The sequence below is a fragment of the Callorhinus ursinus genome, unplaced genomic scaffold (assembly GCF_003265705.2).
Source record: "Callorhinus ursinus isolate GAN/ISIS: 27379988/994484 unplaced genomic scaffold, GSC_fseal_2.0 scaffold33, whole genome shotgun sequence".
NCBI lineage: Eukaryota > Metazoa > Chordata > Mammalia > Carnivora > Otariidae > Callorhinus > Callorhinus ursinus.
This window is the reverse complement of record NW_027397095.1, coordinates 4,594,136-4,615,095: the sequence shown is the minus strand read 5'-3', so window position 1 is coordinate 4,615,095 and position 20,960 is coordinate 4,594,136. Positions and strand designations below refer to the sequence as shown.

The following is a 20,960-nucleotide window of genomic DNA, read 5'->3' as shown; positions in this document are numbered from 1 at the left end:
TGACTTATATCTGCTGCCTACAAGTATTCAGATAGACACTAAAATTTATACTTTGTGTTAAAATTCATCTTATGCAAGTATGACCCCTTTCATTGCTTGACTCTTTTCATGCTTCATAGGGAGAAAAGATGTTTTAAAAGTACCTGGTGTATTGGTCAACAGGCTGAGCTGTTGTTGTGTTGTGTTTTGTTTTGTTTTAAGTAGGCTCAAACTCATGACTGTGAGATCAAGACCCGAACCAAGATCAAGAGTCTGACACTTAACCGGCTGAGCCACCCAGGTGCCCCTGAGCTGTTGTTTCTTGAACTGGGATATTCCAAGATTCTAAGAGAAAGTCAAAACTTGATTGACCAGGATGTTCAGGGATGGGATGGGATCCTGGTGAACTGATTTGAAGCAGACAGTCAATCCATTTGTCTTACCCCTTGCTGAAATCTTTCTAAAATTATATGTTAACCCGTATAACTGTTTTAGTAATGTTAAGGATAATTTTCAGAAAAAGGTAAAATCATGAGTCTTGTACAGATATAAAAATGAACATGCGTTAAAGATTTTATTTTACTCTTTAATCAACAAGGGAACCAGACAGCTGTTAGAGCCGGTTCAAAGAAAAAGTCCAAAAGCACAAATATATATGGAGTAAAGGAACTGAATTGCAAATGGAGGCAAAACTGGTTTTTTCCACAGTGGGGAGGGAAGTCAATCCAAACTCTATGGGACAAGACAGAGTTTGCATACCCATCAGTTATCTGCAATTGACAGCGGTGCAAACTAGCTCGGAGACAATGAGCTCTGCTGGAATGGGCAGCTGCGAAGGCAGCGCGTGGTGCTTTCTTTTCTATCGTAACAGCCTGGTGGGCACTTCTGGGGGGGGGTTGATTTGGCTTCTTGCAATCGCTCAGGGGCATCACCTCACTTCTCATCCAGGATTCAGTTCCATAGAACACTCATTTACTGAGTACTTACTATCTCTAAGACATCGCAGAGGAACCAGACACCAAAAAGACGGTATTTCTCACCTTAAGTAGCTTGATTGGTGGGGGAGACGGACATGCCACACCCCCAGCTAGCCACACTGCAGAGAAGAGTAAGAACCTGTGCTGTGGGAGAGGTAGGGAGAGGTAGGGATGAAACATTTGAGGAGAGCCAGAGACGGAAGAGTTAACTGATCAGGGGCTGGGGAGATGACATGATGACATTTAAGCCAGGCTTTGAGGGGTGACAGAGAGAGGAGGAGGGGCACAGGAGAGGCCATTTCAGGGTGAGGAAACAGCAAAGTCCTGAAAGTGGATGATCTGTTCAGGGAAGGGTCAGGAGCTGGGATGGCAGAGGCCACAAGGAAATAGCAGGATGTGGCCAAAGAGGAGGCCAGAGGAGGTTTGAGGCCGGGTCAGGGAGGGCCCGGAATGCTGTGCTAAGAAATTTGGGCTTGATTCTGAAGACAGGAAAGCTACTGAAAGCTTTTGGTGGCGGGGGGTGGGGGGTGGCGATGTGATCGAATTGGTGCTTTAGAAGATGAATTGATTGTAAAATCAAGAAATTGGAGGCAGAGGGACCAGTTAAGAGGCTATTGTAATATTCTGGGTGAGAGATGATGAGGGCCTGCATCAGGGTGGTGGCAAGAGGGGCAGAAGGACTCCTGATTGGCTGTGGGCAGCGATGTTGGGGGGGTGGAAAGAAGGAGTTGAAGACGACACCGCTGAAATTTCCAGGTGGGGGGGGGGGATAGTGGTGCCATTAACTAAGATAGGAAACACGCTGGGCGTGGGGGGTGGGGAGCAGGTTTATGGGAACAGATAATGAGTTCGGTTTGAGACACATTGAGTTTGAGGGGATCGGTGGACATCCAATTAACAGCGAGTTGCTGGCAGCTGGAAATTCTGGTCTGGGTCTGAGGAGAGAGGTCAGGTCTAGAGATACAGATTTGGGAGTCTTTGGTGTGGGAAGGGGAGAGTTGTAGCTGGGGGAGCTCTGGAGCTGGAGAGAAGGAAGAGCGGGGTTCACATGCCCCCCCACACACACACACCGAGAGAGCCCACGAGAGCCAGACTGAGCTAGGGAGCCAGAAGGAGACAGGAGGGCAAGAGAGACAGAGGGAGACAGAAAGACAAGAGAGGGAGACTGACGGCTGAGGCGAGGACAAAGACTAGAGGGGAGGGGGACACGAAGGGAAGGAGGAGGAAGAGAAGGAAGAGATGAAGGGAGCCAGAGGGAAACCGAGGCTGGGGGAAGAAAGGGGGGAAAGGACGAAGGCAGGAGAGGGGGGAGGGGGAGGAAGGTGGAGGAGCGCAGACTGTGCCAAGAGAGATGGGAGAGAGGGAGAGAGAAGCAAGGAAGAGGGGAAGAGAGAGACAGCTGGGAGAATGATAGGGGGCAGAGGGACGTGAGGAGGAGGAGTAGAGGGGAATAGGAAAGAGCAATTGCGAGGGAAGGGGACAGGGAAAGAGAGAGATGGGGGTAGGGAGGAAAAGAGGCAAGGGGAAGAGAGAGACGGGGCTGGCAGAGGTGAGGGGAGAGCAGGCAAGACCAGGGGGCTGGGGTTCCGGGGTGGGTGGAGAGAAAGCCTTGGAGAAGCAAGATGGCACTGGGTCAGGAAAGCCAAGAGAGGGGCAAGTACAAAGAAAGGCAAGGGCAGCAGTAACCTGTGCTGCGGAGAGAGGGGGGGGGGCCAGGGGGGGGGGGGGGGGGGGGCTGTGGGGCTGTAGCTCTGCTGTCCTGGTGCCACCTCCCTCCCGTGCTTGGGGACTTTGCACCAGCCACCTGGCCTCCTGGCTCTTTCTGGATCTTAGCTTGCAGCCTCCTGCCCTAGGACCTTTGCATAGATTGTTCGTTCTGCCGGGAATGCTCTCCCCCCCCCCCACACACAAGGCTCACCCCTTGGCTTCCTTCGGGACGTTTAAATGTCTCCTTCTCAGCAAGGCCTATGCCGGTTACCCCCTTTCAAAACTGTAGCCTGTTCTGCGTGCCTCCCCCCCCCCCGCCGCCGACCATCGCCGTGCCCCTTAGCCTGTGTTATACCACCTTCTAACATCCTATAACAGGAGTCATTTAACATGTGTATTGTCCGTCTCATCCCATGAGAATATAAGTTCCATGAAGGCAGGGATTTGGGGTCTTTTTTGGTAGTCGTTGAATCCCCAGTACCTGGGACTGTGCTGGTACATAGCGGGAGCTCAATAAATATTTGTTGGATGAGCAAGTGCTCTTGTGCTGAATATGGACAATCTCTAAAGATTATATAAAGAATAAGTGAAACAAACCCCTGATGTAACTATATTGTACTGATTTACTTCTTGGGAAAGTGAAGAACAGCAGAAAATTCTGATCACTGTGGGTTCTGTTCAGTTGAGCTCCGATGAAGAAGACTTTTAGCTAACTCGGGACTTTAAGGGTCTCAAGACAAGCTCATTGGGGTAAACCGCTTTTTCTTGATGCCTCATTTTCTCTAGAATTGGCTGTGCAGTGGTTGTCAACAGCGACAGCTGGACATTAGCTGCTGAAGGGGGTGGTAGGTCATGGGGATGACAAGTCTGATAGAAAGGGACAAGGACAGAAATGTGTGGTTTGTGATGGAACATTGTTTTTTGTTTGTTTGCTTGTTTGTGGTCAGAGTACAAAGAGTATTGCATCTGATTTTGAGGGAGATTTAAACCAGCTTAAATGTGTGTGTTATATCTATCTATATAACTTCCCCAGTCGAAATCAGAATAGAATATTTTTGAAGGGCTTTTAAAGAAAGCATGTGCTTCCTCTGGAGAACTTAAATTGGTATGTCACTCAAATACTTCAGTACCCATGGATTAGAGAGTTGACGAGAAAAAGATCCCCAGTAGTCTTTCAACGCATTGTTCATATATGGGAACAACCCTCTAATTGTAGTTGGTTAGGCTAAATGTGTGTGGAAAAATATACTGTCATCTCGTTTGTCTGGAATAGATTGAATTTCCTCGAACACTCAAGCATATCTGTCTTTAAGATGATTTAAAAATCACTCTAGGTGATTAACAGCATCCTCGTCTCTATCCTGAAACCTATGGATTCCTGGAAAGCTGGTGCCCTCATCCCCATTTGGGCCTTAATTTTCCATAGCAGGCTGGCTTGTGGGAGAGACCGCTTTACCATTTTGGTACTATAATCGCCTTTATTTAAATGTTTCCCTGTTAAAGGTGGCTCAAGCAGCTGTCCCTGTTAGGAGTTTTGATTTTTTGGCGTTCTTTTTCCTCAGGGGGAGCGCGGCCACAGCAGGTCCTATCTGGTGGTGAGCGGCTGTCATGATCTCGACAGCCCCGCTCTACAGCGGCGTGCACAACTGGACCAGTTCTGACCGGATTCGCATGTGTGGCATCAACGAGGAGAGGTGAGGAGGCTGGGAACGTGGCTGTTGCTGGCTCCCAGTGAGCGGTCCCTACTCACCAGAGGGGCAGCTGCGGCAGGGCCCTGGGAGGGACCCCGGGGGAAGAGGCTTCGGTTGTTTCCAATTTTCCTGGGATGGGATGGAGCTGGGGCCGTATGAGTGGCCTGCCCTGCCATGCTGTCCCTGTTCAGATGAAGGTGAGGAGGCCAGCAGATGACCTTTTGCCAACTAACATTTGTCTACTCATTAAGAACTGTCAGACTGTGGAGTAAGGGGAAGCTCAGGCGATTGCAATTTTTATTTGCTGCATCCATGTTCGGTGCTCAAGGATACGCACAAGATATTTTTGGTCCTTGATCTAAGCCTGGAAGAAAGGCAGTTTTATTATTCAGCTGTATACTGGGAACTGTTAGTGGGTATTCTGGTGATCAGCGCTTTCCTGCCTCACGAGGCTAATGACGATTCGCAGTGCGATCCTTATGAAGTATCTCAGGAAGAGCCAACTGCTTAATGTAGTTGTCATACGGAACTGAGAGTTGGTGATGCCTGCCTAATCCGTGTGTGTTTAAAATGTTCTGTTCACCAAAATATTTGGTTGACCAAGCTCTGCCATTTACTGATCATGCCCCGTAGGAAGGACACCCAAAATGGCCTTCAGATTTTATATTTTTGACTCTCATGACCTTTGGCCAAAGAAAGAGCTATGTGTGATGGTTGCAGTGCCTCTTTCGTTTTTAGAAAAGGCATGCTTTCTGGTGTTCAGCTGTTGTTTCAGTCCATCGACTATTCAAATTCCAATGCATCAGATCAGTCCCCTAGAACATGGAACGTTACAGCTTTGCCCGGGATTCAAATCCGGTGTTTTCCTTGGGTGAATCTCGGAAGTGTGTGCGTAGCTGTGTGTGCATGTGGGAGAATGTGTGTCTTTGTGGGTATCTTCTTTTTCCTTCTGCCCTTAACAGAAGTGTGTACTTGTCTGAGGTTCGGGTTAGGAGAAGAGACCTTTTTTTTTTTTTTTCTAAAGCCATTAGTGCCTAATAGTTTAATGTTCTCTATACTGAGGAACAAGTTAGGGACGGACTTAAAAGGAATTTGATTTTAGAATATAAAAGTCAGGACTAAGGAAAATAAGACAGAATTCCTCTCAGATTTGCATAAGAAAGATATTTTCCTTTGCATGTGAAGTAGGCCTTAGGTAATGACCAAGAGGGGGACTGGGGAAAGGCAGGGTGGTAGTATTGATTTGCGTAAGCATTCACCCGTAACTTGGCAACTCGTTATAGGCAGTTGAGCCTTGGGTGCAGAGATCTGGACTAGAGCCTTTAACAAATCAGTGCACAAGCTGCCTTGGTTCATTGTCCATTCTTATTCCCTGCTGAGAAAGAAACAGGAAGTGAGCCCCAAACCCGCCTTTCCCTCTTTATGGACCTTTCTTGGGATGTTAAATTACCAAATATGCCTAGTGGTTAAGATGACCTTTTAAGCATTGTCACTTCTGATCTCATCTACCCTTTATTGTCGCTTTCCTCTAGTCTAGGCCATGCTAGAGCTGCTTTCTGAAATGTGATCTCACCTTATTTAAAAACCATCTTCCTCAGCCCTTTACAACTTGTAGAACTTAGACATTTCGGGTGTAAAGCTGCACATGGGGGTTAACTCTTAAAACTGTTTGAGAAACCTGCCCGACGTCATTAGATGCAGTTGAGGACCGATGCAGTTGCAGGGACAGGGGCTTTCTGCGGGCCCCAGGTGGCTGACTGTAGTCACACCTCTGGCTAACTTTCTCTGTTTTCTCGCTTGCTTGCTTCCTTTCTTGTATCCATTCATTCCTTCATTCAACCAACATTTACTAAATCCAGCAAGAGCAAACCAACAGTCATGGGACGCTGATGGTGAGTGCTATAGAGTGGCACGCACAGGCCCTGTGGGAGTCTAGATGCAAAAACGGTAGACTTCCTGGGGGAATAAGGGAAGGCTTTCCAGAGGCAGTGACATCTGAGCTGGTGGCTTGAGGGATGAGTAGGAGTTTGAGGTGAGGGTTGGCATGTCCCACACAGTATGTTTGGGGAAGACCCTGGCTGGAATGAAGGTGGTCTTGGGGTGCGGTGGGGCTCAGGCAGGGAAAGTCTGCAGGGGCTGGAATATAAGGAGCCTGATGTGTGTGGTGTGGTCAGGGCCCAGTAGGCACTGAAAAAGCTCTGGTTTGACAGTGGTGCTAGCCCTTCATAATTAGGAAAACAACCCTGAAAGGTTATCGCCATTTCTGCTTTAAGTTCAACAAAGCCTGAAGCGCAACAGCCCAGGGTCATCTCTGCTGGGAAGAAGTGGTGGGATTGATTTTCAGTCCTGATTGAAGCCTGCTTTGACCCCTGCTCCCTCCTCCCTGCCGCCTGCACCCTCCTAACCTTGCCTGGTTGACCCACTTCTCTTTGTGCACCCCTCCCCTGCAAGCTATTCCTGTCCCAGGCTCCTCTCTCCATGGAGCAATTTAATGTTTGCTTAGCTTTGCACACCCCTCTCCTCAGAGAATTTGAAACGTGGCCATACGATGTTTTCCCAGAGCCTCGGGGGCTGGCACTCGGGCCTGGGCATGGCTGGGGTAGCCGGGACTGCTGCTTCCATTGCCGCTGCCACCCGCAGAGTCCCTGGGCCGTGGGCTCTGTGGGTCTGCCTTGGAGGCAGGTGGCAGGCTTTCTGCGTTCAGTTCAAGGTGATTTTATGTGGGGTGGGAGCCCAGCAAGGGCAGCTTGCTCCCCTCCATGTGGTCAGGAGAGGAAAGAACGGAAATAGCTAACATCTTTCCCCTGCAGCCCCTCAGGTGGGGTTGGTGTAGGCGGGGGCGGTGCCCCTCGTTCCCCTTGCCACTGCCCTCCTCCCAAAGCCCTCGCTGGCCGGTCTCATTGGAACATGCTTCTCCCCAGCCCAAGGCTGGGTGTAGGGCTGGCTTTTCCCGTCTCCCAGGAGCGGATGTCCAAGTATGTTTTCCCTTTCCCTCAGGGCCCCCCTTCCTCCTGTTCCTCGAGACCCCTGACTGCCTCTCCAGCCCTTGCCTGTCCTTACAGTCATCTCTGTTTGTCACCAGCAGTCCTTGCCAGTGGTAGAACCCTCCCACTTCTGCCAGCCTAGCTGCCTTTTAAAGGGAACAGATCTCCAACCCCCTCCCCTAGTTGGTCCCTCCTGGAGCCCTGGAATGGGAGGGAGAGGCCTGCGGTGATCTCCCTTGTCTATTTTGCTTCTCTTGGCCCAGGTACAATTTTGGAGTCCATCAGTGGTGCCCTGTTCCAGTGAGAGGGTGGGAGTTAGCAGGACCCTCCCCATTTTTGTGGGGGTGGGCTGCAGGCTCCCAGACTGTCCTAGGCTAGGGTGGCTGGTGAGGCAGGCGCTAGCTCCTTCTCGGGCTGCTGTCGAGCCGCGGGCGAGGAAGAGGAGCAGACTCCGAGGTGGTCCACTTCCCCCGAGGTGCACAGAGCATTTCTCTGCTTCTCCCCCTCAGAGCTGCAACACAGGGCTTCTGCTGGAGCTTTATTCTTCTACCCAGACCTTCCACTCAGCCACTCACCTGGGCTCTTGCCCCAGTGGCGTCCTCCCTTGGGCAGACAGTGGTGGGTTTTTGCTGTACCCAAAAAACTGAACTTCTAGTGGGTGTTTGTCCTCTCCTCAGCTTCACCCTCCTAGTCTTTGTTCCCCCCTAAGGGTCTTCCTGAAAACCTGGAGAAGACTTTTGGAGCAGGTTGGGGTTCAGTTAGGTTTTCCTCCTTTGAGACCCAGCTCTCTGGCCTTGAGCCCTTCCCTTTGCAATATACCAACTTGAATTTGGGGTCCGTGGCCTTGAAGGCCTCCCTTTGGGATGGGAGTGAACGTGGCGGTGCTGAGAGAACAAGGGGAGTGTGGGGGGCTGGCAGGGCATGGGATGCAGGCAGGAGGGCAGGTGCTGCCTGGAGCTCGGTGGTACTTTAGGATAGGGGAAGAGGTACCCTGGAGGGAAAGAAGTCGTGCCCTTGAAAATGCCCCTCAGCACTCAGTGACCTGGTGGCCTCGAATCAGTATCATTATATACGCTAATAAATGTGTATCTGCTCTAGGCAACCCCATCAGGTGAATAGGTGATGATTCAGATTTAGAACATGACACACAATGGAGGTGGCTATTTGTTTTAGAAAAGGATTACCCTTATGATACCTGCAGCCAGCTTCCCTTATAGACTTAAAATAAGATTGCACTTACGAGAAAACTGGTTTGCGTGCGTTTTGAGATCTTCTGCCTTTTGGCAATGCCCAGTACCTCCTGGATGGTCACCTTGATAGGTAAGCTCGGGACAAAGCGAAAGTGCTGGGCCATCCTCCACGTTCCTGATGAGAGCCCCAGAGAACAGGATACACAACCCAAGGAGGGGAGTCTAGTCAGACTGGGCTCCTTTGCAGGAATTTGCAAAGCTGGGCTTGGAGGCTCCGGCTTGTGACCTGTCCCCCCGCAATTCCTTGTGATTTCCTCCAAGCCACCAAGGGAGGTGGTTTTATGGGAACCAGGGCAGGCAGGAGGCGTTCTGCCGAAGGTAGTGGTGGCCCAAAGACTAGGCCTCATGGCCCTTCTCTGGTTGTGTCTCCCATGCTAGAAGAGCACCTCTTTCTGATGAGGAGTCCACGACAGGTGACTGCCAGCGCTTTGGATCTCAGGAGTTTTGTGTCAGCAGCAGTTTTTCCAAGGTAAGGGGCCATGTGGCGCCACATGTCACCCGGCAAAGGGCGGAGCTGATGTGCCCAGTCTGCCATCCCAAGAAGGGGGGCAGGAAGGAACGGGGTATTTCCCAGGAGTTGCTGTATGTGAGACAGAAATTGGGCGAGTCGCAAAGCGGGCCCGCCGCTGCCGCCCCGGGCCTCAGGACGCGTGCCCCGGCCGCAGAGAGCTAGCTAAGATGGGCACGCTGCTCTGTCGTTGCAGGTGGAGCTCACGGCAGTTGGAAGCGGCAGCAATGCCCGGGGGGCAGACCCAGATGGCAGGACAGCGGAAAAACTTGGGCACAAGTCAGAAGACAAGCCTGACGACCCCCAGCCACAAATGGACTATGCTGGGAATGTGGCCGAGGCCGAGGGCCTGCTGGTGCCGCTGAGTGGCGCCGGGGACGGCCTCGCGCTTTCCGCTGCTGACGGCGCCGCCGAGGCCGGCGACAGCACGGCTGACTGCTCCTGGGCTCCCCTCAGCACCCAAATGAGCAAGCAGGTGGACTGCTCAGCAGCAGGGGTGAAGGCTCTGGACTCTCGGCATGGCGTGGGGGAGAAGAATACTTTCATTCTGGCCACTCTGGGAACTGGAGTCCCTGTGGAGGGAACCCTGCCTCTGGTGACCACTAACTTCAGTCCGCTGCCAGCACCCATCTGCCCCCCTGCTCCCAGTTCGGCTGCCGTCCCCCCGTCTGTTCCGGATCCGTTCCAGGTTCCCCTCTCCGTCCCCACCCCGGTGCCCCACTCTGGGCTAGTTCCCGTCCAGGTTGCCACTTCCGTTCCGGCCCCTTCCCCTCCCTTAGCTCCAGTCCCGGCTCTAGCCCCGGCACCACCATCGGTGCCCACGCTCATCTCTGATTCGAACCCCCTTTCAGTTTCGGCCTCAGTCCTGGTGCCCGTGCCAGCTTCGGCTGCCCCCTCGGGGCCCGTTCCCCTGTCGGCTCCAGCCCCCCCCCCCCTCTCAGTCCCAGTTTCAGCTCCTCCCTTGGCTCTGATCCAGGCTCCCGTGCCCCCTTCAGCTCCAACCCTAGTCCTCGCGCCTGTCCCCACACCAGTTCTGGCTCCCATGCCGGCGTCCACGCCTCCAGCGGCTCCCAACCCTCCGTCAGTGCCGATGCCCACCCCAACTCCGTCCTCCGGCCCGCCCTCCACCCCCACCCTCATCCCTGCCTTTGCTCCTACACCGGTGCCCGCTCCCACCCCGGCCCCGATCTTCACTCCAGCCCCCACGCCCATGCCGGCGGCCGCACCAGCTGCCATTCCCACCTCTGCGCCCATGCCAGCCTCCTTCAGTCTGAGTCGAGTATGTTTTCCTGCAGCTCAGGCACCAGCTATGCAAAAAGTCCCCCTGTCCTTTCAGCCAGGGACAGTACTGACCCCAAGCCAGCCGCTGGTATATATCCCACCTCCGAGCTGTGGGCAGCCGCTCAGTGTGGCCACACTGCCAACCACCTTGGGGGTCTCCTCCACTCTTACACTGCCTGTCCTGCCTTCCTACCTTCAGGACAGGTGTCTCCCTGGTGTGCTGGCCTCCCCAGAGCTCCGGTCTTACCCATACGCGTTTTCTGTGGCCCGGCCTCTGACTTCAGATTCCAAGCTGGTCTCTCTGGAGGTGAACAGACTTCCCTGTGCGTCCCCATCCGGCAGCACCAGCACCCAGCCTGCGCCCGATGGGGTCCCCGGGCCTTTGGCAGATACTTCCCTCTCTACTGCTTCTGCCAAGGTGCTTCCAACCCCACAGCCTTTGCTGCCAGCCCCCAGCGTGAGCTCGGCCCCACCGCACCCTGCCAAGGTGCCAGGTGGTGGCGAGCAGCAAACAGAAGGGACTTCCGTCACCTTCTCTCCCCTCAAGTCTCCTCCACAGCTGGAGCGAGAGATGGCCTCTCCACCTGAGTGCAGCGAGATGCCCCTCGACCTCTCCTCCAAGTCCAACCGCCAGAAGCTTCCATTGCCGAACCAACGCAAGACGCCCCCCATGCCCGTGTTGACCCCTGTGCACACCAGCAGCAAGGCCCTCCTCTCCACGGTCTTGTCTAGGTCTCAGCGCACAACCCAGGCTGCTGGTAGCAATGTCACCTCATGCCTGGGCTCCACTTCCTCGCCCTTCGTCATCTTTCCCGAGATCGTGAGGAATGGAGACCCGAGCACCTGGGTGAAGAACTCAACTGCGCTGATCAGCACCATTCCTGGCACCTATGTGGGAGTGGCCAACCCAGTGCCTGCATCCCTGCTGCTGAACAAAGACCCTAACCTGGGCATCAACCGAGACCCCCGCCATCTCCCCAAGCAGGAGCCCATCTCCATCATCGATCAAGGAGAGCCTAAGGGCACCGGTGCCCCCTGTGGCAAGAAGGGCAGCCAGGCTGGGACTGAGGGACAGCCAAGCACAGTCAAACGTTACACCCCAGCCCGCATTGCCCCTGGGCTGCCGGGGTGCCAAACCAAGGAGCTCTCTCTCTGGAAGCCCACGGGGCCGGCAAATATTTACCCACGGTGTTCAGTCAATGGGAAACCCACCAGCACCCAGGTCCTGCCTGTTGGCTGGTCACCATACCACCAAGCGTCTCTGCTTTCCATTGGCATTTCCAGTGCCGGGCAGCTGACCCCCAGTCAGGGGGTGCCCATCAGGCCCACCAGCGTTGTTTCTGAGTTTTCTGGTGTGCCGTCTCTTGGCCCCAGTGAAGCTGTGCATGGACTTCCCGAGGGGCAGCCACGGCCTGGGGCCCCCTTTGCTCCAGAGCAGGACACTGGCACAAAGAACAAAAGTTGCCGGATTGCTGCCAAGCCTTATGAAGAACAAGTCAACCCTGTCCTCCTGACTCTCAGCCCTCAGACAGGGACCTTGGCGCTGTCTGTCCAGCCTAGCAGTGGGGACATAAAAGTGAATCAGGGGTCTGAGGAATCAGAGAGCCACCTCTGCCCCGACAGCACTCCGAAGATAGAAGGTCCCCAGGGGGCTTGTGGCCTGAAGCTGGCAGGAGACACGAAGCCTAAAAACCAAGTGCTGGCCACCTACATGTCCCATGAGCTGGTCCTGGCCACCCCCCAGAACCTGCACAAGATGCCCGAGCTGCCTTTGCTACCTCATGACAACCGCCCCAAGGAACTCATCTTGGATGTGGTCCCGAGCAGCAAGAGGGGCTCCAGCACAGAGCTTTCACAGCTTGGAAGCCAGGTGGACCTGGGGCGGGTAAAAATGGAGAAGGTGGATGGTGATGTGGTCTTCAACTTAGCCACCTGCTTCCGGGCCGATGGCCTCCCAGCAGCTCCCCAGAGGGGCCAAGCTGAAGTTCGGAATAAGGCCGGGCAGGCCCGAGTGAAACAGGAAAGCGTAGGTGTCTTTGCTTGCAAGAACAAGTGGCAGCCAGACTCGGTGGTGACCGATGGGGTGACCGAATCTCTGCCACCCAAGAAGATGAAGTACAGCAAAGAGAAGGATGGTGAGGAGCAGCAACCACAAGCCAAGGTCACAGCTCGGAGTTCCCACGGACCCAAGGTGAGTGCGGGGCTGAGGTCCAGGGCAGAGCCCGCACACCGGAGGTCTGCTTTATCCTGCAGATGTCAGCCTCCCGCGGCTGTGTTCTTGAGTAGCTCTGTGAACTGAACTCCTTGGAAGGCTTGTGTAAAGTGAATAATGACCTGCTGTCCCCTTTCTAAGTCCCATTGTCCATATATGGTGTTTTAGCACGAGGAGGGGCTGGCTTGTATTTTGTAGGATGTGGGAAATGATTTGGTCCCTGAGGCCAGGGAAGCCATTGTCCCAGATGAGGTTGGAGAGCGGAAGAAGAGATTGACGAGGGAAATCAATTAATAACAGGCCCTTCCCCACATAACCATTCTTCCTTTTCCTTTTCTGAGATGACTGCTGGCCTTGAGATCTTGGGATTCTCAACAGGGTCGTTCTCTGCACCACTGGGGGAGCCTGCTCAGGATATGCTTGGAGTTTTGTGGGGCCGAAGCCAATTTGGCTTTTGGGCTCATCCGCCAGTTTCCTATCCGTCCAAGTGCTTGGGGTGGCAGCTTTGTGTTTAGGCCCACTGGGAATTTGGTGTGCAAGGCAGGTGGGCATCTGGGTCTGGGTTCTTAACGGTGGCAGGGATCTAGGCAAAAAGGTGGGCCAAGAGGATTCAACTTGAATCCAGTGGTGTTCCAGAGGGGATCCAGAAGCCACTGGTGATCCAAGGAGATTCTTGAAGCAGTTGAAGATAGGTCTTCTCAAAAATGTGGAGCAATTTAGGGGCACCTGACGGGCTCAGTCAGAAGAGCATGTGACTCTTCATCTCGGGGTTATGAGTTCGAGCCCTGCGTTGGATGTAGAGATTACTTAAGTAAATCGAAAACTTTTTAAAAATAGGGAGCAATTTGAAGTTATGTTAAGAAGCCTTCAAATTGAATGTTTTTTTTAAAAGATTGTACTTATTTAGGGGCACCTGGGTGGCTCAGTCGGTCAGGAGTCTGCCTGCTACTCAGGTCATGATCCCAGGGTCCTGGGATTGAGCCCAGCATCAAGCTCCCTGCTTAGTGGGGAGCCTGCTTCTCCCTCTCCCCGCGCCCCGCTTGTGCTCTCTCTCTCTCTGTCAAATAAATAAATAAAATCTTTTAAAAAATTTAGAAAAAGATTGTATTTCTTTATTTGAGAGAGAGGGGGGTGAGGGAGAGCAAGGAAGGAGAAGCAGACTCCCTGCCGAGCAGAGAGCCCTGCCGAGCAGAGAGCCCCATCTCAGGGCCGAGATCATGACCTGAGCCGAAGACAGATGCTTAACCGACTGAACCACCCAGCCGCCCCATTTTTTTTCTGGCTGCTGGTTGCAATATTTTATTTTTTTGTAAAGTTTTATTAGAATGCAGCCATGCTCTTTTTTTTTTTTTTTTTTTAAGATTTTTCATTTTCGGGCGCCTGGGTGGCTCAGTTGTTAGGCGTCTGCCTTCGGTTCAGGTCATGATCCCAGGGTCCTGGGATCGAGCCCTGCTTTGGGCTCCCTGCTCCACAGGAAGCCTGCTTCTCCCTCTCCCTCACCCCCTGCTTGTGTTCCCTCTCTCGCTGTCTCTCTCTGTCAAAAAATAAATAAAATCTTTTAAAAAAAAGATTTTTCATTTTCAATTTGAATGTTGATATACACTAATGAACAGATTTCTAGCCAGAGTATAATGAATTTGGGTTTGTGGTGGAGGCTCTTAGTCTTTTTTGGACCGTAGAGCATTTTGGGAAACTGTAAGACCCTGTCCACAGAAACATGACCTCAGAATTTTGCCAGTAATTTCAAGGAGTTCATGGGCCCACCCCCTCCACAAAGCCCGCCTTTGGGCTCCAAATTAAGAACCCGAGGGATAGAGTTTGAGTGGGTTTTCTCAATGATCTCACAGCCACCTCTGTATGGCAGAGACATGCCAAGTAAGAACACAGGTCATGACATAGTAGAGCATATATATATAGCATTTGCTCAAGTAACTGTGATTTGTCCTGGGTGGTAATAAGAATAATAGTTCATGTTGTTACATGTACTGTATGCTATACACAAGGAGACACACACACACATAGCATATATACTATATGCCAAGTGCTTTCTACAGATGTCATCTAACTTAATCCGTACAATAACCCTATGAGGTGAATGCTATACCCAATTTACAGATAAGAAGATGAAGGAAACACACTGAATGGGCAAGTTACCCAAAGTTACACAGCTACTAAATGGCAGAGCTAGAACTCAGACTCTGGTCATTGGCTCCAAAGTTCATGTCCATCTTCAGCTGTTGCCACCCTGTCTTCTACTCTCCTTATGTATAATTGTCTCACTGGCCATTTGGCAAGTGTTTATTGAGTAGTTACTACGTGCTAGTCCCCCCCCCCCCAAGGCGTGAGCTACATCTCCAGGAGGGCGGTACAGCATTGTGGTGAGGAGGATGCTTTGCGGAGCCGGGCACAGTGCCCGAGTTTAAGTCTTGGTCCTGCTTTTTCCTAACTGTGTGCTATCGGCCAAGTGACTTAATCTCGCTGGCGCTCAGTTTCCTCATATGTACAATGAGACTATAATAGTACCTCTTCCATAGGGCTGTGCAAAGATTAAATGAGATGATGTTGTGAAGTGTCCAGAATAGGCAAATCGATAGAGATAGAAAGTAGAATCGTGGTTGCCTAAGGCTGGAGGAGGTGGGGAAATGGGGATGGGGTTTCCATTTGGGGCAGTGAAAAAGTTCTGGAACTCCATGATGGTTATATGACTCTGCAACTGTACTAAAAGCAATGGAATTGTAAACTTAATCAAATGAATTGTATGGTATATCTCAAAAAATTACATGTCACTAAAACTGTTGTTAATAAAAAGTAAATGAGGTGATATATATGAATGCTTAGAACAGTGCCTGGCAGGTAGTAAGTGCTCGGTAAATGTTCGTGGCTGCTGGTTGTTATTGTTAGTATTACTAACAAAATAGACATGCTCCCTGCTCTCATGGAGCTTATGTCTTGCAGGCGACCTGATGACAGGCAGGCACTGCCCTTTACTCTATTAGATGAACAGTTCACTGGGCCCACTGACAGATGCCGAGGGCAGAGAATAAAGCTATGAGATCGGGGGCCTTGCAGCAGCCCTTTGCAGCTTCCTGTAGTGATTTAGCAAATGTCCATTTTTGGGGGAGAGTAAATAACTTAGATCTTTCTTTTCTTACCTCCCATTTTTCCGGAGAAAGAAACTGTTGATAAGCAAAGTCAGATCAGGGCTTAATTCAAAACAGCCCCTTTCAGGGTATGGCCAAGAATCAGAATAGTCTCCTGTCCCCTATACCACCTGCCCCAAGGCCTCATGGAATCCTGAAGGGCTGGCTGAATCATCAGCAAAGAAAGAGTTCTGCTTCATCTGGTGCTGGGTATATTTTATTGTCTTCTCATCCTTTGGAAAATTCCTTGGAAAACCTTTCAAAACTCTGTTAACCAGAACATTCATCTTACATGGTCTCCCCATCCACCCAACTTTTTGCCTAAGTTGGAGCATGCAAATACATTTTTACTCTCGGTGCTGCCCTTGCAGAACATTTGGACAGAAATCCCTTCTAGATGTTCTGTTTTACTTGTTTTTGACTATCTTAGGAAATAAAAGTTAATGATCTGCACTCGAAAGAGCCAGCTAAAAGTGATATTCAGAAATAAATAGGACATGTTCAGATTTATGTGCATTTAACTTTATTCCCCCTGACTTCAAGTAGTCTTTCTCTGGCCATCCCTGAAGGTGAGCTTTTAAGCAACAGTTCCCCATCTTTCTTTCCTCCCCCATTCTTTCTTTTTCCTAACACTTTGATTTGTAGGAACCAGCAACAAAGGGGGCAAAGGGGGCAACTGAACTTGAATTTTTAGCTCAGCCCTCTGCTGAGTAAGAAGCAGGAGGAGATCACAGTTTAGGAGGAGTCCTGGGAATTTGGTGGGGAATGGTCACTCCCTATCCCTGGGGAATTGAGACACACCCCCCCCAACACCCTGGAAAATGTTCTATTGGTAAGATATCGGGTATCCCCTTAGCTGAAGCTAGACAGTGATAACCTTCTAGGAGGTGCATGTGGGTCTGCTTAGGGGGAAAACAACTCTTCCTTTCTTCCTAGGGCCTGCTTTCATAAAAAAATTAAAACGTTTTGCTTATTCTGCACTCCCTGGATGCTAGAAACCTGGAAGTCCCTACCTTGCCCTATTTCTTGTTTGGTGGCATGGAGAGACCTCAAAGCTTGTGAGCGTATGCAGCTGTGAGGCTGGGAGTGTCCTTGTGCTGTGTAAGCACGGCCAGTGTGCCTGTCCAAGTGAGCGAGTGAGCGGAGCTGAGCAAAAACAGTGGGGAAGGAGAAGAGTGAGAACTGCTGCAGAGAGAGGCCCAGGTGGGGAGCCAGGAGCCCTAGGTCTCAGTCCCAGCTCTGCTACTTTGTCGCTGCAGGCGCACATGAGCTCAGTTGCAGATTTGCCTGGGAAGTGGCGGGCGCCCCCCAGCGCGCGCAGACTCCCAAGGCCGTGTGTTGCCCTGGACAAAGCATTTAACCTCTAGTCTTGGAGCCTCAGTTTCCTGGTCTGTGCAGTGGGGATGATATTAACTTCTGCTTTGGGGGTTGTCAGGAAGATCAAATCAAATAACAGAGAAGAGAACATTTTGAGACGTTGAAGGTACTGCAGAGTATCAAGTGGCATTATTAATAATGCCTCGGCCTTTTCCTTGTCTTCCTTAAGTGCGGGCCAATGTGAGTTGCTCCCGTGTCATGCCTTTCTTCTCGCCTTCGTTGAATCTATTACACACGGAAATAGACCGTTTTTCTTGAGTTGACCCAGGCTAAGGATTGTTTTCAGTTGTTGGTGTCTGTACCATTTGCACTGAAGGTATTTGACCAGTGTGGTCACCCGACTTGCCAAAGAGGCGTTTCTGTTTGCTACCTGTCACTATTGCTGTTTGGATGTAGAGAACATGGGCCTGACTTTGCACCTTTGAAAATGACTTTGGGTATTGATGTGGCCTGTGAATGCAGCCTCCATTAGACCTGTAAAAATGATGGCGTGTGGATGTCTGTGGAGATTAGTTAGGGCACAGGGTTCAGGCCCAGAAAGCCCCGCCCCGGGCCCCCACCTGGGCTCTGAACTCTGTCCATGTGTCAGAACGGGGCCCCGGACTTAGCGCTGGCAAAGCTTTCTTAAGAAGAGGAACTGATCTCAGACTTGACTCTCTCTACCTCTCCACAGTGCCGGAAGCCGCCTAGTGACCCCCAGGAACCCACCAAGAAAAGCCCCAGGGGGGCTTCAGATTCAGGAAAAGAGCACAATGGAGTCAGGGTAAAGCACAAGCACCGGAAGCCAGCAAAGCCGGATTCCCAGTCTCCAGGAAAGCGAGCCGATGGCCACGAGGAAGGTAGGCTCCTCAGTTCCTCACCCTCTGGGCTGGGCTGCAGAGGGATCCCCGTGGCAGGTCAGTGGCGGGTTGGGGGGTGGGGGTGACTCTGCACTGCCCAGAATAGTGAGACTTCCTCATTATGGAAAGAAGATAAAATTGACACCTCTGAAATCAAAGGCAAGGGAGAATGGGGCTTATTCTGTTCACCCTGGTCACTAGAATAAGGTATGCTCTGAGGGCCAAAGAGAGTGGTTTTCAGACAAACAAAAGTCAGTGCTACGACAGAGTAGCCAACCCATTACCCTGCCATGGGTCTAGGCTCAGAAAAGAAATGGGGTTTGTGAGGACTGAGACCAAAACAGCAGGACGGGGTTCATGACACATGTTTTTCTACCTTTGGTATAGTCGAAAACTCCCATTATAAAAAGTTAAAAAATTAATACCCAGCGAGCTAGCCGGAAGCATTTAGGGAAATCCTGAACCCTTATTATCGAGGGACATGCAGTATGTTTGGAGTAGGGAGGTGTGTACTTGACCTGTGTGCTCTGCCACGCTAGTTCCTTGGTGCCCTCATCAGAGAGAGACGCCCACATGTTCCTGCGTACAGTAGCCTGTTTTCATGGCTTTGCCTGTCTGACCCGACCTGCCTTTTTCTAGTCTGTTCTTATGCGGCAGTTTCCCTTTGTCCACTACTCCCTGCTCCCATCTTCCTGCCTCACCTAGTCCTCTATGATCCATTGAGGTTGCCCTCGTCTGGGACCTGCTCCAGCTTAGTCCTAACTTTGTGGAGGGGCGGCAGCCTCACAGTCCTACAGGCAGCCAGGCCTTCAACTTGCTGGCATGCTGGCGAATTGATTCTGTACACAGCCCTTTTTTTGGTGTCAGCAAAAATGACCCAACTCCCAGTTTTCAAAAACCACCTGGAAGTGCTCCTTCTCTAAGAGATGTACATAGGTGAGAGCAGCCTGAGGAGAGCCAACGAATGTGACCCTGGGAAAGGCACAAATCCTCCCTTGATTTTTCCACCGAGCCTCTCCGGGATGGGGTGGGTGGGGTGTGGGGCTTTCAGTCCTTGGACTCCTGATTGTGATATTTCTACCTTCTGCCCTGAAACCACATGTCACTCCAGGTTCCTTGGAGAAGAAAGCAAAGAGCAGTTTCCGTGACTTCATCCCCGTGGTTCTGAGCACGCGGACGCGCAGTCAGTCTGGTGAGTGAGGCCCAAATTGGCCCTTCTCTGCAGAGAGAGGTAGAAATCTGGTCGAGCGATTTTGCCGTTGGTCCAGGTGGAGAGTTGAGACTTTGACTCACCATGCTAAGACGCCCAGCTCCTTGCAGAGACAAGAGAGCCCAGGGTGGGGAGGGGGAAGCACAGCCCACGATGTCAGGACTGCTTGCTTCACTTTTCCAAACAGGGCTTTTCCGAGCAGGGATTTGACATCTCTTGTTGGCAACCAGTGGTGGGAGGAGGAAAGGCCCGTGCCACTCAGGAAAACTGGCCTACTCCAAGCTTTCGCATCTCGTGGTCAGTGGGGCCAGTCTCAGGCACGGACATGCAACCTTTGGACTTACTGCCCTATGTGACAGGCGTCAACAAAATCGGCAATGGTCGCTGAGTTGTCAGGGCCAGTAGAATCGCATTTGGTCCCCTGAATTTGAAGAAAATGGCTCTTTCTATAGCCCCTGCTTTTGCCTACCAGCCTCCACGTTGGCGTGTAGCACTAGAAGTGGTTGCCCTGCTTCACCCGTATTTCCATGCAGAGTGGCTAGAATGGGGAAACAGGGCGCAGTGTAAACTCAGCTAGCTGACATTCTATTAACTGGCACCCTCAGCACACGGAGAGCGTGGTGGTAATTGGGGCTCGTAATGACGGCCTGGAGGCCTCGCAAAATCCTGAAGTGTCTTCTGAATCATCAAAGAGTGATTACATTATGCCCAGTCTCGTTTTACTGTTAAACACATTGTACTGTATTTGATTCTTTGGAAATTGGTGATCCCTGTGTGATCTCTCTGGTGATTCTGTATTAACCAGAATATTAGATTAACCAGAACACTTCGTTCCTTGCCTGTCTGTATATGGAAATTTTGCTGGATATTTGCTGTCTTTAAACGGTCTGACTGACTTGAAGCTTTGGTTAAGGACTATTCCTTTTGCCTCAAAACCATTTCTTTTTTCCACTGGCCTCGCTTGTGTTTGGGGGATTGTCGAGTTAATAGCGAGTCCTTGGGAGAAGGATGGTGGTGTCTCAGAGCTGCTTCTGAAGAAGATTGTCAGATCTGCTGTTGTGCTAAGCCGCGCCAATTTAGGGTCGTACTTTTGTGGTTAGCAGAGTTATGAAGGAAGGAGTGGGGCCTCTTGGCAAGATGGTGGAGGAGGGCAGGAAAGGTACCATTGTGCCGGGGTGCTGGGGAGAGGGGAGGGAAGTGCCTGCCCAGCGGTGAGGAACAGCTGCTGTGGGGCGGAGGGGGGTGTGCAGGGAGAGAACTCCACCCCTGGACTCTTGGCCACTTAATAGGAGGTGGGGTCAGTGGGAGGGAAGAGGGCCTGGTGGAGGAGCATTTGGGCGGGACTAACCCAGGCTGTGTCACAGGAAAGGGACTCCTTGCTTCGCTTTTCCTGAGACTCTTCTTTTGTGATGATTCTGCTTGCCCAGGGTGGCTTTGTCAGTGAGACTGGTGGTCACATAGCGAGCAGGGGCGGGGGTGCCCTGCCGATCTGCCCTCCCTCACCTGCTACTGAACCCTGATTTCCCAAAGGGCAGGGACCTGTGGCCCCCTCCTGCTCCTCACATAATGCTTGGCGCCTTGTAAGCACTAAGTAAAAGTTTGTGCAATGAGTTAAAGTCACAGCAACATGGATGAGGAAGGGCGTGTGGCTTGGATACTCGATATTTGTGTGGTATATTGGACTCTGTAAAATGCTTATGGGCGGATTATCTCATTTGAGCCTCAAAACAGTCCTGTGAGGCCAGTAAGGCAGAGAACAGTGTCCCCGTTTTATAGAGGAGGAAACAAAAGTGAAGGAACTTTCC

At 51.6% G+C, this 20,960-nt stretch overlaps 1 protein-coding gene across 7 annotated transcripts in view; it reads left to right on the top strand.

Moving 5' to 3' along the window:
* BCORL1 (BCL6 corepressor like 1) overlaps nt 1-20,960 on the top strand; it is a 63,610-nt gene that overhangs the window by 15,363 nt on the left and 27,287 nt on the right. For 6 of the 7 annotated variants that reach the window (XM_073879156.1, XM_025852553.2, XM_025852554.2 and 3 more), the window contains 5 exons: nt 4,226-4,357; nt 8,967-9,057; nt 9,293-12,568; nt 17,780-17,945; nt 19,057-19,137. In XM_073879156.1, the coding sequence (XP_073735257.1) occupies nt 4,272-4,357; nt 8,967-9,057; nt 9,293-12,568; nt 17,780-17,945; nt 19,057-19,137 (3,700 nt within the window). In that variant the 5' untranslated portion in view covers nt 4,226-4,271. The remainder of the gene's footprint in view (nt 1-4,225; nt 4,358-8,966; nt 9,058-9,292; nt 12,569-17,779; nt 17,946-19,056; nt 19,138-20,960) is intronic. The other variant, XM_073879155.1, reaches the window with a different exon arrangement.